This window comes from Poecilia mexicana, unplaced genomic scaffold (assembly GCF_051168715.1).
Source record: "Poecilia mexicana isolate PSO_F unplaced genomic scaffold, ASM5116871v1 scaffold_18, whole genome shotgun sequence".
In the NCBI taxonomy this organism is placed as follows: domain Eukaryota; kingdom Metazoa; phylum Chordata; class Actinopteri; order Cyprinodontiformes; family Poeciliidae; genus Poecilia; species Poecilia mexicana.
In genome coordinates this window covers 6,015,736-6,031,906 of record NW_028263387.1, presented here as the reverse complement: position 1 = coordinate 6,031,906, position 16,171 = coordinate 6,015,736, and the positions used below count along the sequence as shown (strand labels likewise).

Here is a 16,171-nt window from a genome sequence, read left to right as displayed (position 1 = left end):
AAGATGGGCTTCACGTGTAAATCACAATCCCCCAAAATTAAGGAAATCGGCGCCCAGAAATCAACTGGTCAATAAGTCAGTTGGCCAATAAATGTATCCTATGTTATACATGTATATAATGTAAACAGCACTGCCAACAATTATTGCATCTCTATGCAGGTGTGTGAATGATTTAATGATCGGGCTGCTGATTACAGCCAGTCCACATTGTTAGCAGAACTAGAGGGCTCCAAAACCACATTTCGCTTAGGGCCCCATGTAGGCTTGGGCCGGCCCTGCCTATATTAATAGCTTGAATATACTTTGTAACATATTTCCCAAACTTTAACAGCCAGTAGAGGAACTTGTGTTTTCTCACACAACTGACGCTTGTTGCCACATTGTTGCCACATTGTTTCCCAACACCACATACACAACAGCCAGTTGAACAACTCTTTTATCACGTCTTGTGTGTGTGTGACACACACAAGACGTGTCTTAAAGTGTTTCCTATAAGTGCAACTTCTGTAAATTGGTTCACTGCGATGTGTGTGGTTCCACCCAAGCAGAACTAGAAAGGAGAAGCAATATTTGCACGTTTCTGGACGAGGACTCCACTTTAAGACGGCACAGATTCATTCACAGAGAAGGTGAGCAGCACCTCGTTACACCCAACAAATGTTTTGAGTTTAAACACGAAGTAGAACGTGTGTTTTAACTTACTGTATTATAGATGGTCAGCATACTTGTTATATGGTTTACTGAAGTTTTAGTAACATAAAATAAAGTTTCAAAATGTACCTCAAAAACTAACTGGTGTAAGGGACTGTTAAAGTCCCCCAAACACAAATTTTAGATACCTTTTCCCACTTTACATGAAGAATTAGTTATTGTAAAATCCAACAAAGGCAATGTATAGACTAAATTAAATGATGTTTTCGTGTACAGTGACAAGTCCCAGTCAAGTTTTCATAAAAGCTTTCAGGTTCCATCTATCTATTGACTCATATGACAAAAAAAGTGAAATTAGTCAAGCAGAGGGCAACAGTGGAAGGGAAAGACATTTCAATTATGATTTACAAGCTATTTAAATAACCCTTAATACTTTGTAGATGTATTTTTATGTTTTTATTTTTCATAAATTTATAATCAACTGATCCTAGCAGGTGTGTGAAAGATCTAATTCATACACCTGCTAATATATATATATATATATATATATATATATATATATATATATATATATATATATATATATATATATATATATATATATATATCATATATATATATATATATATATATATATATATATATATATATGATAAAATCCACTAATACAGTCCTTCTAACATTTATGATTTTCATTAACCTGACTGTGAAGCTGAAGTTCCTGGCCGTGACGAAGTGACCTCTTGACCTCTTGACCTCTCTGTCTGGTGTCTTTGACATGCTGTGTGACAGAGTCCAAAGAAAAGACACACTATGTGTGATACGTGTCTCACGCTGGAACCCGGATGTATGGAGACAGAGAGCTGAGTGTGGACGAAACTGGAAACAAATAAGGTTCAACATGGAAACAGAACAGGTTCATGCAAATATGAGGAGCTCTGAGAGTATGGATTTCATATAAGTCTCTTCCCTCTCTTTTACTTCTACGTTACAGGGGATTTTTCTCTGGTTTAAATATTCAAATGTTGAAATATTCAAATCGATCATTTCTTTAGTCGCCTGTGTTGGCCAAACATCGTCATTTGACTGGAAGCAGTCGACAAGAAAACAACCAACTCAGTGAAAAAGAACTAGATGTAAGTTTCAGCTCAATACTTTGTCTCTCTGCTCTCCCAGAGTCAAATAGACTCTCTGGTTTCTGGTACATTACACACACTCATCAGTGTAGTACTGTTACTTCTGTCACAAAGAAACTTAGCAAACTCTTCAAAATTCAAAAAGTTGTGTGTTGTTGGAATTTGCCTAATTGAATGATAAAATGTGATGTAAGTTTCTGAGTTCTCAAAGGTTTTCTCAATTGTTGACTGTCCGGTGTTCTTTTTATGACTTTTAATTGGGTTTTTATGCTGTAAAGCACTTCGAACTGCCTTGTTCTCTGCAAATAAATGTGATTGATTGATTGATTGATTGATTGATTGATTGATTGATTGATTGATTGATTGATTGATTGATTGATTGATTGATTGATAACACAGGAACATGTTTCATGTTTCAGGTCAGTGTTAAGTCATCATCTGTCAGCTCTATCAGTTTCACTAAATTAGTGAGAATAAGACCTGGACTGAAGCTCAGCAGTACTGCAGAGAGAAACACACTGACCTGGTCACAGTGACTAACATGAAGGACATGAAGAGACTCATCAACATCTCAGCTAGACCATCTGGGCAAACTCCTCCTCGGCCTTGTTTTATAGATGTAGAGGTTTGGCTCTTCTGCTGCAGCAATAGATGATTTTAAAAATGATGTAGCTTCATGTTATTAAAGCTAAAGTTTAATCAGTAATACTTTTATAACAAATTTATGTCGGATCATGATTTCTTGGTTGTCAAGTTGTCATAACAGTCATTTTGAATAACGTCGACTTTGTATTAAAAGTGTCATGATTACCGAATGACGCTTTATGACAACAGTCACAAATATTCATGAGGACTTACTCATGTTCATGACAGGTATTATGTCATTTTTATCACAGTGTCACGACAGTCTTACTCAGTCGTACGTAAAGCGCTTTCGGAGTTGTGAGATTGTTAAAGACAGATTTGAAGAGTTTTGTAAAAACATGTTGTATCAAAGGCAACAGCACTTCAACGGTGGGAGGAGACCCCAGCCGTGTGATTGGAAAGATGGACAATATCAGCAACCCTTGACAGAGAACAGACCTCCTGCTACTGATGTCCAGAGAGAGAGATCCAAAGACATGGCTCTGTTTTGGAAATGAAGAGAACGAGAACCAAAAGCTGGCCTGCACCCAAAGAGAACTGGAGGACACAAAAATTGAGCTAAAGAGGCAGAAAAAACTCAAGGAGATGTACATCAACCAGATCAAAGAGATGAAGAAAGAACTATTGGCAGTGGAGGAGCTTCGATCCAAATCCGAAGCCGACTTTCAGCTGGTCCATGGAGACAAAATCAAGCAGGACCAAAATCTCCTTGAAAACTTTAGCGGAGAAGGACAATCTGCAAGAGAAAATGTCCTGCCTGCTGGAAACAAATAAACTTCTGCACAGTGAGCTGGAGCAGTTTAAGGTTTCATACCAAGAACCAAAGTGGAGGTATGAAACAGATGTTTCTGCACTGAGATATCAAGTCGAAGGTTGTCATCATTAGATGACTCGTGAGAAAGAAGCTCATCTGGAAAGAGCAAAGAAAGGCCTTGAGCTTATTGATGCACTCAGAGCAGAAAATGACTGAGTCAGAGAATGGCAGAAGGGTTTTATTTCCTAATACAACATCTCCAAGGTGCTCTGGATCAGGCAACAATTTCTTACCAGGAACTGAAAATTAAATATGAAGGAGATTTTTCTGCTCTAAAACAACAAGCAGAAATATTTAAGCAGAACGTAGATAAGAATATGGAGGCTTATTCAGAGAAAATGTTGAGTGACCAGAAGATTATTTTGGTCACCAATGTGGAAGTCAGCAGAAAAAGACGAAAATGTAATTTGAGTCTTGATTTATTCTCAATGTTTTCCTACCAAAACCAAAAATGGAATGAAGGACAACCATTGGTGTCTTCATACCTTACCTTCCCCCCTTCACAATAAAAGCGTACATTCGGGTGTGAAATATTGTATCCGCCACAACGTCACAGTTATTGAATAGACAATAGACATTTGTCGAGTATCAGTGTCGTTCATGTCGGACTTGGACGTTAAGTCACATTTAAATCGGATACCCAAGTGCCCTGGGTCACATTAGAAAATAATCCGAACTGTGTTGTTCAGACTGTCATGAAAAGATGGGATACAGGTCGCATTACGACGTCAAAAAAATCTGAATTGGGTCGCTTCTGGCGTAAGTCTGAGCAGGTGGAGAAGTTTTGAGTACGAGCAATATAGGTTTTGAGAAGAAAGACACGAAGTCCTGCTTTCAGACTGAAAATGTGCGCTCTTAGATTATGGCAGAAAATTTTCCCCATAAACCACGATTTGTTCATAAATGTAAAAATGTGTAATTTTAGAGTTTTAGTATTATTTTACCAATTTATCAATTGATTTTATTTTATTTTTTTCTTACTTCAGAGAAGATGAACGCTGTTCTTGTGATTACTGTCCTTGGCCTGGTTGTTGGTGTGAATCCAGCCCTCGGCCTTTCTCCATGTCAGAGGACAGCTTCCAACAACGCATTCAACAGATTTGTTCGCAAACACGTCCTACAGGCTGCATTTGACACTAATTCAAAGACTCGATGGGAAAAGTGAGTTATACAGAAATAAATCCAACCATTCAGATGGGGAATCAATTACTGTACATACAATGTAAAGTCTATTTGCTTTGATGTTTCCTCCTACAGTCCAAAAACATGACTGTCAGGTTAATTGGTTTCTCTAAAACTGTCCCTAGGTGTGAGTGTGTGTGTGTGTGTGGTTGTTTGTCCTGTCTGTCTCTGTGTTGCCCTGCGACAGACTGGCGACCTGTCCAGGGTGACCCCGCCTCTGTCCCAGAACATTAGCTGGAGATCGGCACCAGCAACCCTCCCGACCCCACTAAGGGACAAGGGTGTAAAGAAAATGGATGGATGAAGCTGATTAGAAATCAGGTCTTTTAACATAAACTATATTGGACACAGCTGCTTTAACACGCATTCTGTATTGGCTGCACACTTGCTACCAGTATGTCAGTACTTCTCTGATTTGTGAATTAGTCAACAGTTTGATTAATTAGCAGCAGCAAAAAGGGGAGTAATTTATAACACCTATCCGTTTAAATAAATGGAGGCATTAAAAGTGTAAAACATTTCCGAACATTTTGTTCAATGTTTAACATTCACTGAACATTCATCAGGTTAAATGAGCTAACATTTAACCTGATGATCTTCCAAATCAATCAATTTCAAACACCAGATTGTGATTGTTTTTTCTTTCTCCTCAGCTACTTGAGGAATTTAAATCTCTGTGACAGACCCAGGCAGTCCTTTGTGAGCCGCAGAGACCAACAACATTTTGTGGGGATCTGCAACGGCAACGGGAAGCGTCAGAACGGCAATCTGTGCACCAGCACCCGCTCAGTTCAGCTGTACGATCTCAGAGTCCGTCAGACTCTTCAAGGTTGCATCGTCACTAATTTAAGACACGTACGTCGATACGTGACGGTCGCTTGTGACAAAGTCGACAACATCTGCCTTCCTGTTCACTTCGACAGCAGCCAAACCAACAGACCGAGCCGCAGAGCTGAAATCTGCAACGCCGAAACTTAATGTGTCCTTGTTACGGTACTTTGTCTTTGATTGGTCTCAAGCCTTTGATTCACCTATTTGTGGTCTTTGGTTTGGTTTGCCTTTTTAGCTGTGAAAGAAAGTGCATTATTTCTTGTATTTCAATACCTGTTGTGCTCATTTTGTCCTTCATGGAGTTTTTTCAAGACTACTTCAAGGAGTTCCTTGTTAAAAAAAAAACCCAAAACAAAAAAAGAAAACACTTTCAGAGCTGTGCTGCAATTGTTTCCTCAGCTTTTTAATCAGAGCTAATAAAATCTATGATGTATTTCTTTTGTCAGTCATGTTTTCTCAGAACCGTTGTAGTTTTTATTGTTCTGTTTTAGCTTACGGTTTTAGTTTTCCTGGTGACATTGTGCGCTCAGCAGAACCATTAACCATTTCATTTTTAAGTAAAACAATGTGTCATCAGCCTTTTCTAATTCCATCAAAGTCCATGATACAATATTCTATTTCAAGTTTCAAATATTCACTTTGTGTATAAAGTTTCTAACACAACTTGACATGATGATACCCATTTGTTCAGATTGAAACACGGTCAAAGCCATGTTATTTCACCATAGCACCAGAGTTAAAGGGGCAGTGTTATAGTGTTATGTTTTCCAGACACATATATAGTTACAAAAATGTTGTATGTCAAATAGCTTGACTTTGTAATTTATAGCCTTGAAATTGGGCCTCTGTCTCTTTAAGAAACTCCTGCTCTCTCTGAAAATTGCACTTAAAAGTCTCATTGCCTCCAGCAGTGACTGAAAAGATTATTTACCATATATTTATTGACCTTCATTACCTTTGATATGAGTTTAGAGTTTTTTCACCTAGTGGAAAAACTCCCTTGTAAACACTTTGTAATTTTGGAGTTTTGGTTTAGCTCACATTAGAATCTGATTTGATGAACTAAAAGTGCAGCAGTTGGCATCTACCGCACATGAAATATGAAATGTTATCTCCTTCGATTACTTTTTGAATCTTTTGAAGAGCTTTGTATGATTTAACCTCTTCCGCTTCCTCTTTGTCTCGTCAATAAAACTGATGCATACTTGCAGCAGAGCACATTTATTAAGGAGACAGGCGGTCATATTCAATAAATTTGACTACTGACATGTTCATTTCTCAGTTCACCAGGCGAAACACATTATACTGATTAAGTACATTACTTTTCTGAAGCCTCGATCTCTATTACTTAAAATGTATAGTTTATGAAAACACTAAATATCAAAATATTTACACCAGACAAATAAAAAAAATCAATAAAAACTAAAAACGGAGGACTGAAGTCAAACTGATACGCTTCAATTGGGCATTCAGTTGGTTGTGAAAATTATTGTTGCTTTGAACAAAAATCGTAACAGTTGGACAAATTCCGTGTTTAGACCTCTAAAAAGCCAGCTCATCGTTTTTCTGTGACAATAACAATTTAAACAATAAAAACAACGACACAGTCTTATTTCACGTCTTTTATTACCAGTGCAGGACACTCAGTGAATCTCATTGAGTTGTCATTTTTTTGTTGCTACAGTCGATCTAAAATATTTTATTTCGGCTTTTTAATAAATGTTGGGAAATTCGACATCCATAAAACAGAAGGATTGAGATTCTTCTGTGTGTTCTGGCGTTTCTTTGCTTACATTTGATAGACCAAGTTGCCACTGAATGTGGTGTGGTAATTGGATCCCCAAACAGTTGAGTTTGATACCAGTTTGAGATAGACCTGGTCCCCCTGCTGCAACTCCAGGAACACGGCGTTCCCTCCGTTGTCAGCGAGGTCATTGGGGTGCGATGGGAAATCGTGGGTCATGGCGACTACCTCGTCATTCTTGTAGAGACTCAGCATTGTTCTATGTTCCTGTTCGTCATGATAGAAGAAGCTGAAGAAGTAAATACCTGCGACAGGTGCAGCGAAAATCCCTGCACAAAACACTTTGGTTCAGTAACACTGACAATAAGCACATCCATGGAGTTTAGCCGTAATGGCAGAGTGGATGATAAAAATGCGAGTGCGGCTCTACTTACCCGTAACCTTGTTGTAGAAATTACCCACATTTGTTAGAACAGTTTTGTAGATTAAGGTTGTGTCGGTATCAAAAGGTCCAACGGTTTCTGATTCTCCAACTACGGCGCTGAACGTCACTTTGGTCAAGTCTAGGCGGATAAATATTAAAAACAAATAAGATAAAATAAAACATTGCTTTATTTGTTCTCTTTGCCAGTTTCCTCACCAGACATTTACCTTTCTTCTTCAGCTCGAGGACTTGCTGTTCGAGCTCCGTCAGCTTCTCTCTCATGGCTGACAGGGTCAGGTCTGAGCCTTCCTGGGCCAAAGTGAAGCCGCAGAACGCCACCAGCAGCAAAACGCTGACCTTCATTTTGATCGTGTGTAGCTCGTGTTTCCAAATCTGATCCTTATATGGTCCTCACTCTCAGTAGAGGAGTTCAGCTGTTAATTTATAACAACAACTAAATAAAACAGAGCTCCGTCATTTGTTTACTGTTACAGTTATGATGCAAGGATCAAAAAAATGTTCTGGTTGTGAAAACAGGTCATATTCCTTGATTTCCTGAGTTGCGACTTTGCCATCACTACAAGCTGAAATATCACTCCGAAAGCAGTTTGGGACTTAATGGGTTATTTCATAATGATAAATTGTATGTATAACCGTGTAGCTGACCTGCTGTATGCATATCAAAGGCTCCATGTATCAAATCGACAGACTTTGCATCTAAACCAGGCGACCCAGGTTAAATGCTCTAATCCACTGGCTCCCTGACTGTAGCTCAGAGAATGAACTTAAAATACTTCTGTTAGTTTATAAATCGTTGAACGGTTTAACACCACAATACATTAACGACCTGTTGTTGTATCAACCTTCCAGACCACTCAGGTCTTCTGGTTCTGGTTCTGGTTCTGCTCTGCATCCCCAGAACCAGAACCAAACATGAAGAAGCAGCACTCAGCTTCCAGAAAACTGAAGCGTTCCTTTAAAGCTGCGGAATGTAACTTTTATAAAGAATATGCTTTTTTTATTGTTTTTTATACTTATTAATTAAAACTATCACAATGTCGTGACAGTTTAATGAGACAGATAAGCTGTGGAAAAAATCGAGCTCCTCCTGGAGCTGTTATGACCATCTGAAGAAATAAAGAGCTGCCGATTCGTCCCCACCAAAAACAACCAATCCAAACAAGGAGGCGGGTCTTATCGTTGTCAATCAATCTCATGTACTCGTTGCTCAGTGTGCTAATGGTGAAGAAACAACTTAACGTTACAGGAAAACCTTTTATCCTCCGTCATGCTAACTAGTTTTAGCATGCATAATGCTAATGTTAGCTGCAGCGTAGCAGCGACCAAGGGGGAGGGTGAAAGGGTGATTGACAGCCCTAAGACCCGCCTCCAGACTTTGATTGGTTGTTTCTAGTTAGCACTGAGAAAAGGCAGAGGAGATCGATGTTTTTCACAGATTATCCGTCTCATACCGCTCTGCCATGTCAGAATGACAGCTTCAACAAATTATTATTTTTTTTTAAAGTTACATAGTGCAGCTAAAAACTGTTTGATTAATAATAACTGGAACATGGATTAATTTTAGTCTTTTGTCTTTTCTGTCTTGCTGTGATGATGATTTTTCAGGATTTTGATGATGACGTAAGAAAATATATTTGTCGCCTCTTTTTTTAATATCATTTAAAGCACTTTAAATTGCTTTGTTGCTGAACTGTGCTACATAAATAAAATTGCCATGCCTTGGAGACTATATATGCACACACAACTATTGTGCAGGTAATCTATGTGCAGAACTACACTGTAAAAAGAAATTTTGTAAAATATATGGTGAAAAATTGTGAAATACCAACAGTTACAGACTGTAGCATCTGCAGCATTATACTGCCACAGAAAATGAATGGAATTACATAAACTTCATGTAATATTTATGGAAGAAATATAGAGAACACAGAAATTTCTTGTGAAAATCTTGTAAAATTCATTAAAAAAAATTTGTATTACCAGCAGTTAAGTACCCTCAGATTAATGGTACTAATTGACCAAGATTACAAATATTGCTGATATTTATATCAATTATGTAAAACCGTAAACCAGGCTGCAAACGCAGTTTTTACAAAGAATAGGATGCTGGTGTGATATTTTGGTTTCTTAATAATCAATTTATTTATAATACCTTCTATATATCAAATTTAATCTCAAATGAAAGACAGGAATCGAATTAGTGATGCACCGATTGCAGGGCGAACTCCTGCAGCTGACGCCATTTTGAGAGTACTTTATTAAATGACGCATGTGGGATTATATATAATTTTATGCTAACCATTAACATAGTAGCCAAATACATAGTAGGTGTAGGACAGCAAGGCATGAGACGGTTTTTCATGATGCCATTGTGTTAACAGTAGGGTTTTCAGTTAATGCAGTTACTGTTGTTTGTCATGTCAACACAGAGTTCTCCAGTTTGTATTTCTGCTTGATGCTGCAGCATCACCAGCAACAGCTGTTGCTTATTATTTTTAACTCTGCAATCCTGCAGTTGAGCAGAGGCTCTGGGCTCCCTGAACTCCACAGTATTGTCAGTCTAAGTGCACAAATCCACACACATTACACTGAATGTAATGTGTGTGGCCCACAACAACAGACGTTTTTCTTTTTTACAGTGTATTTTTTGCAGTCTCATTTAAAGCTACACAAATGTTTTGCCTGATTTTACTCCAGGTTCCCAGCAGGGGAGAGTCTGCGGTACGCTGCAATACGCGCATTAAGCCAACAGCATAAAAATCTGTTAGTGTGAGAGGGGTGAAGGCTGCAGCTGTTGAAACCTCAGTTGCAACCACAAACAAACGTTTGATTTTTTTACTTTTTTTTTTTTTATCTGGATAGTTTGAACAGGTCACTGACCAACTCACCCTTTCCCCCACATGCTGTTCAGAGTCAATGAAAAAAAGAGAGGTTGAGACCTGGCAGCAGCCGTAAACTGATTTTTTTTTTTTATGTTTGAAGAAGGAGGATCTCACTAAAAGAGCAGAGCTACAAAGGAATAATTTAAATCAAATATCTATGGATGAGAATTCTCAGGTCAAGAATCTGTGATCATCCTTGAAAAATTATGTCAACTTAAATCAGTAAGGCTTTGAGTTCATTCGCCTTTCAAGTCTTAATCTCAGGTGAAATGGAGATGCTCTACAAAGTATTTACTAGAGGATGTTTTGTAATGTCACTAAATGTGAAACAGCTCAAGTCTGTGAATGCCTTTTCAAGCTACCACATAGATGATGTATAAAACTTTTACATTCACAAGGAATAGCAGGCATATATTTGATTAAAACTCAGGACAACTGCATCATCAGTTTACAACAGGCTATAAGGTCCCAAGAGCACTTTGGAAAGGTCATCAGTGGTTTTTGCTGCATTCCCGTAAGCCCTCTGGTAGAGTCAAGGTCGAGGAAACAGAACAGTAAATAGAAACTTTTTGACAGTATCAATAGTTTTGCAGGTTTTTGTTGACTTGGTCTTCATTACATTCCATGTATTTATCAATCAGCTGTTAATTTTTAACAATCTGTATTAATCATTTAATCTGATCATACAGCTGCTGACAGGAAATGTAATTAGGGCATACGCTGTACAACCTTCGAGCCACGTGTGTCTACTGACTTCTTCTCTTCAAGTCAAAGAAATCTCACTTAAATGTGTGAGTTGGTGGAAGATAAACTTATACTTGCAGGTTATGTTAATAATTGTCATATTTCCAAGAGCTGAGCAAACTGGTGTTCATTTAGGTCAGCACTTCAAGAAACATGAAAGACTTTTATAGTTGGAGAGAGAACTTGGAAGCAAAGTCAGTATCAGTACTACAATATGTACAAGACATTTGAGAGTATAGAAGTTATGTTACTTTCTCAAACCCAAGGTTCATCAAATAAACACTTAACACTTTAATTTGAGTATGAAAATATGTATAATATTTTAAAGTGTCGAGGATGGATTAAAGTGACTCATACAGCAACGATGGGTCATATATTATAATTCTATCCTAAAAACAATGGACTATTTTTAACGGTGGAAGGACACTGTGTGGCGTGACGTATTTAATGGCCAGATGGAGGCGGAAGACTGTTGCCAACTCAGCCACTTTATTTTCTTATTGGAGACTTTCGCGACAGCATGTGAACCTGAAGAATCTAAGTCAATGGGAGAAAGCCGTTGGGTGTGCGCCGAGAAAGGACACACAGAGCTCATTTGATGTTTGAGGAAACGCAAGTTATTTCCCCATGGTTCTCAGTTACAGGTGTTGCCTTGTCTGCAAAAAGATGTGATTGGATATGTAACCAGTTAGTTTTCTTTGATTTTCTTAGTTATTAATTTGCTTGTACTACAAGTTTAAATATCCCTCAGGAGACACTCAGCATGCGCATCATGTGGAGAGGTTACAGTCCAAAATGTGATTGTCCTGGGTTCGATTCCTGGTCTCAGGCCATTTGTTGCATGCAGTGAAAAACTGGTAACACTTTATTTGACAGGGTGTGCATAAGATTGATATGACACTGTGATAAACATGACATAACATCGGTTAGGAACATGAAGGAGTCTTTATGAATGTCTGACTGTTGTCATGAAGTGTCATTCACAACTGAAAATTTGCTCTAAAAGTTGCATTGAAAGTCCATTAACAGTGCCAGCTTTGAATTATTTTGTAAATAATGATACTATAATGCAAAGTTGTGCACTTTTAATTGACTTTTAAAACAACTTTTAGAGCAACTTTGCATTAAAAGTGTCATTATTTACCGTATGACACTTCATGACAACAGTCATAAACATTCATAAAGACTTCATGTTCATAACAGATGTTATGTCATGTTTATGACAGCATCATGTCAGTCTTATGCTCAACCCGTCAAATAAACTGTTACCGAAAATGATTAAATTTTGTCTGGTATGGCTTTGAATATATTACTGAAAGTTCAAAGGTCAACCAGCCCCCCATGTTACCCAAATCTAAAAAAATTGGTGTCAAACATACTTTGTTTGTTTCTGCACAAAGTATGTTTGTGCAGAAACATACTTTGAGCAGCTATCATCCCACAATTGAGTAACTTGGTCAAACACAGAAGTAAATCAGATAAATGACCTTTAGTGGAACATTTCCTGTAAAAAGAAGGGAAAAAAAAGAGTTTCAGGAACAAGCATGGTTGTATGTTTAGAGGTTTATCTAAAATTAATTGAATATGAAGTAAAACTTTTCTGAGTTATTTCAAAAACTAAAACTCATAGTTTTAACACACAGAGGGAAATATTTAATGTCTTTAATTATTTAAATTTTGATTATTATGTCTTACAGATAATGAAAACCCAGAATTCAATGAGTAAAAAAACTTAATTTAATATAAAATCAATGGGAAATTTTAAGTAGAAATGTTGGACTTTTGAATAGTTTTGTTACTACAGACACTCTTTACTGGAGCTCTTCAACGTTAGTTTTCAAGGACCAACATCCTGGAACTTCTGCTTGTGTACATTAGAGAAGTTGTTTGTTTTTTTATTCTAAACCGTTTAACTATTATTCTGTAATATCACACCTCACTACACCGGTATTCATAAAACAATACTTGACAGAGATAAAAAGCTGCCTGGTTATTAATGTTCTGACGGTGTCAAACTTGGTAATATTGATCAAAATGACTGACTTTGTTACCTTTGACACTTCAATAGTTAATCATAGCAAAATCAAGCCTATTGTTACACAGAAATAGTTTTATATTTATGAATCCTTTTGAAATTGGGGGTGTGGTGTCATAACTTTATCCTTCTGTCTAATTCAAACTATGCAAAAATATTTTAATTATTGATTTAGATAAAACATTTTATTCATTATGATTGTTACTTTGCATGATATTTTCATGTGCATCTCCGTATACGCTTTATCTATCTATGAAAACTTTATGAAAACTTTCAACACCACAACAGTACTGAAAAAGCAAACAGAGCGAACACATTTTGTCTCTGCAGTTAACCATTAACAAGATATCCTGAAGCTTTATAAAAACACCAAACAGCATCCAGTCAGTCAGAGAACTAGAGGCAGCATTAGAGAACCAGGATGACTTTCACACTGTGGTTGTTACTGTGTTTCTGTGGTGTAACTTTGGCCCAGGAGGTTTTACCTCACATGTTTTACCAAACAGAAGGTGCTACTGGAGCTGGGACATGCTTTACTGATATGTCTAAATTTCTCAAAGAGATTGGGGCTATAAAAGAGAAACAAGAAGCCATGGAAACGAGGCAGAAGGAGACTGAAAACCAGGTTCTAGAACTGAAGAAGAAAGGTAAAGTCTGCTTTTGGACATTTTAAAGACATATATTACAAAATAAATGGAAAAGTTTACAGATATTGTCTTATATTTTTATTTAGAAGCATCCAACATAGTATTTAGTGCTACAACAGATGGCAGTGAATCTTTTGGACCCTTCAGCACAGCCACAACCATAGTCTACAGCAGAGTAATAATCAATGTGGGCAATGCCTACAATCAGCACACAGGTGAGTTATTACATTATTTAAATTATATATTTCTAGATTAGAATACCTGTAGTATCAGAGTCACTAGAGTAGGGGTTTAACTCTCCTCCTGCAGACCTAACTAAAGGTCAGAGGGGTGAAGAGACATTAGGGGACAGCTACAGATTCAGAAACCTACTGTTGCAATTCTCCCTCCTCCTCTTTCAAGTAATACATACACGTGTCACCTTTTTGCAATTTTGATTTCAAAGAGGCAAGATTTTATGACACCATATTACTGCCAAAATTAAGACTATAGAACACCCCTCTGCAGGAGGCTAAATTCGTTCTGAAGCTAGCTACTGGTCAAACTATTAACAGGAGGGCACCGATAACTGAACGGCTGCCACTGTCAAATGAGAAGGAGATTCTGCTAACTTTGAAGAGGCTAGTGACTAGCATGCCTAGGCTGGTCACTCAATAGTTTTCTTACTTCCTCTTCTGTCCATTAGCAGAGAAAAGCTAACATTAGCACTGGGTAGGCTAACTTGACTATGTTGGTCACCTGAGACTTGCACTTCTTACTTTAAAGAAAATGTTATCAAGAAAAATAGTTGGCATATTATATCTGTTATCATTATTAATTACATGCATTGACATCTGTTCTTTTGACAGTTTACTGTAATACATGACATCAAGCATAAACATGCTGTATAGTACGCAGCTGAGGAAGCTGGCTTCCGTTTCAGCAGATGGCTTCAATTTGCGACACCAATTATGCAAGATGTCACTCTGTGTTACAGTAAACTGTCTCAAGAACATATCAATGCATGCAATGTATGACGCTTAGAGATATATTACCAACTATTTTTTAAGAAAAAGAACAAGTAATGGGTGACCAGCCTATGCTAGTTGCCAGCCTAACGCTAGCCAATCCAGTGGATGAACAGCCTAGGCCAATGCAAATGAGTAACCTCTTTATATAAAAAGACTGAATCATGTTTTGTAATATTTATTCAACCTAAATCTTGTTTTTCCCAGGTATCTTTGCTGCACCAGTTCCAGGCATATACTACTTCACCTTCTTTTATCATGCTGTAGGATCACAAATTGTGAATCTAGTCCTTTGGAAGAACAACGAGCAAGTTGTGACCGCCTATGACCACAAAACATCACAAGATGGGGCTGATAATGGAGGCAATGCAGCTTTCCTGCAACTGCAGCAAGGAGATCAAGTGTACATGAGGATGGGTGCGAACAGTCATGTCTGGCAGAACGCTCGCACCACCACTTTCAGTGGTGTTCTTCTGCGTCCGCTCTGAAATAAACTGTTTTGCTACTATACACCCTTAACATATAAGCTTTTTGAGAAATTTCTTGTTTCCAAACAAAATTTACTATATTAATATTCATCTTTGAACAATTTCTGCAATAAACCACTCTGATTTTCAGTCGCAGTTCTGATATTTTAAAAGTATGGTTGAGACAATAAAAGAATGCATACAACATTTTTTATTAGAAGAATATGTAAATGGATCTGATTGTGGTTTTCTATCTTGGTGTTGCATTTTTAAGGCTTCTGTGCTTAAGATCAGGAAAAAAAGATGGTCTAAATCAATATAAATTTCATTTTTTTAATGCATTTTAACAAACAAAACCAGTCTTTAGGAGTCAGAAGTATTTGTAATTTAAAAAATTCTGAAGAACACATCTGTTTGGAATTCATTAAAGTCAAGTTTATTTGATGAACAATACAATGGTGTTCTTGCATGTGCATTCACAATGTCGAATTTTGATTTAATCATCCAGAAGGAGGCGCTGTTGATAAAGAAGAAAGTTCATGGCTTCCTGCTGAACTTGCTGTTCTGATCTCTAACATCTAAAATTCTGTATTTTGCAAAGAGGAAACTGAAAATATAAAAACACACCAAAAAAACATGAAGCTCAGCTTTTCCCACTAATCGCAGACGATCTCCGTCATTCCACTAAACTTTACAATTCAGAGTCAAGAACTAAGCTTGTGTTTCCCTGTCCAGTCCAACAGAACCAAATGTTCACAGTCGCTTCGTTATCCTCAAACTTTTCCACAGTCTAATAATATTTGCATAGATACAAAAAACTCTTAGCAACCTACTTTAAGTTTTGTTGACATTGTATGAATATGTAACTTACTGTGTAGTCTTCTCTCCCCCCCCCCTCCAAAATAGCAACTCCTTTTACGTAGCTTCATTATATATTTTCC

At 37.4% G+C, this 16,171-nt stretch overlaps 2 protein-coding genes and 1 long non-coding RNA gene across 4 annotated transcripts; 2 read left to right on the top strand and 1 right to left on the bottom strand.

The window, feature by feature from the left end:
• The first annotated feature begins 161 nt into the window (after nt 1-161).
• LOC148153961 (uncharacterized) lies at nt 162-5,690 on the top strand. 2 transcript variants are annotated; one of them, XR_015766171.1, is made up of 4 exons: nt 162-629; nt 1,646-1,787; nt 4,233-4,407; nt 5,082-5,690. It is a non-coding gene; the product is annotated as an uncharacterized LOC148153961 (long non-coding RNA). The 2 variants fall into 2 exon arrangements; XR_015766172.1 differs by lacking the exon at nt 1,646-1,787 and having other exon boundaries at nt 417-629.
• Nucleotides 5,691-6,868: 1,178 nt separating this feature from the next.
• LOC106916925 (complement C1q tumor necrosis factor-related protein 3-like) lies at nt 6,869-7,805 on the bottom strand. The gene is made up of 3 exons (XM_014985539.2): nt 7,655-7,805; nt 7,438-7,566; nt 6,869-7,332 (listed from the first exon to the last, which is right to left on the bottom strand). Exons 1-3 carry the CDS (start codon nt 7,788-7,790, stop codon nt 7,049-7,051), a joined length of 549 nt encoding a protein of 182 aa, XP_014841025.2. The 5' UTR covers nt 7,791-7,805; the 3' UTR covers nt 6,869-7,048.
• A 5,690-nt stretch (nt 7,806-13,495) lies between these two features.
• LOC106916922 (cerebellin-1-like) lies at nt 13,496-15,686 on the top strand. Its single transcript, XM_014985535.2, has 3 exons — nt 13,496-13,756; nt 13,843-13,971; nt 14,971-15,686. Exons 1-3 carry the CDS (start codon nt 13,531-13,533, stop codon nt 15,249-15,251), a joined length of 636 nt encoding a protein of 211 aa, XP_014841021.2. The 5' UTR covers nt 13,496-13,530; the 3' UTR covers nt 15,252-15,686.
• The last annotated feature ends 485 nt before the right edge of the window (nt 15,687-16,171 follow it).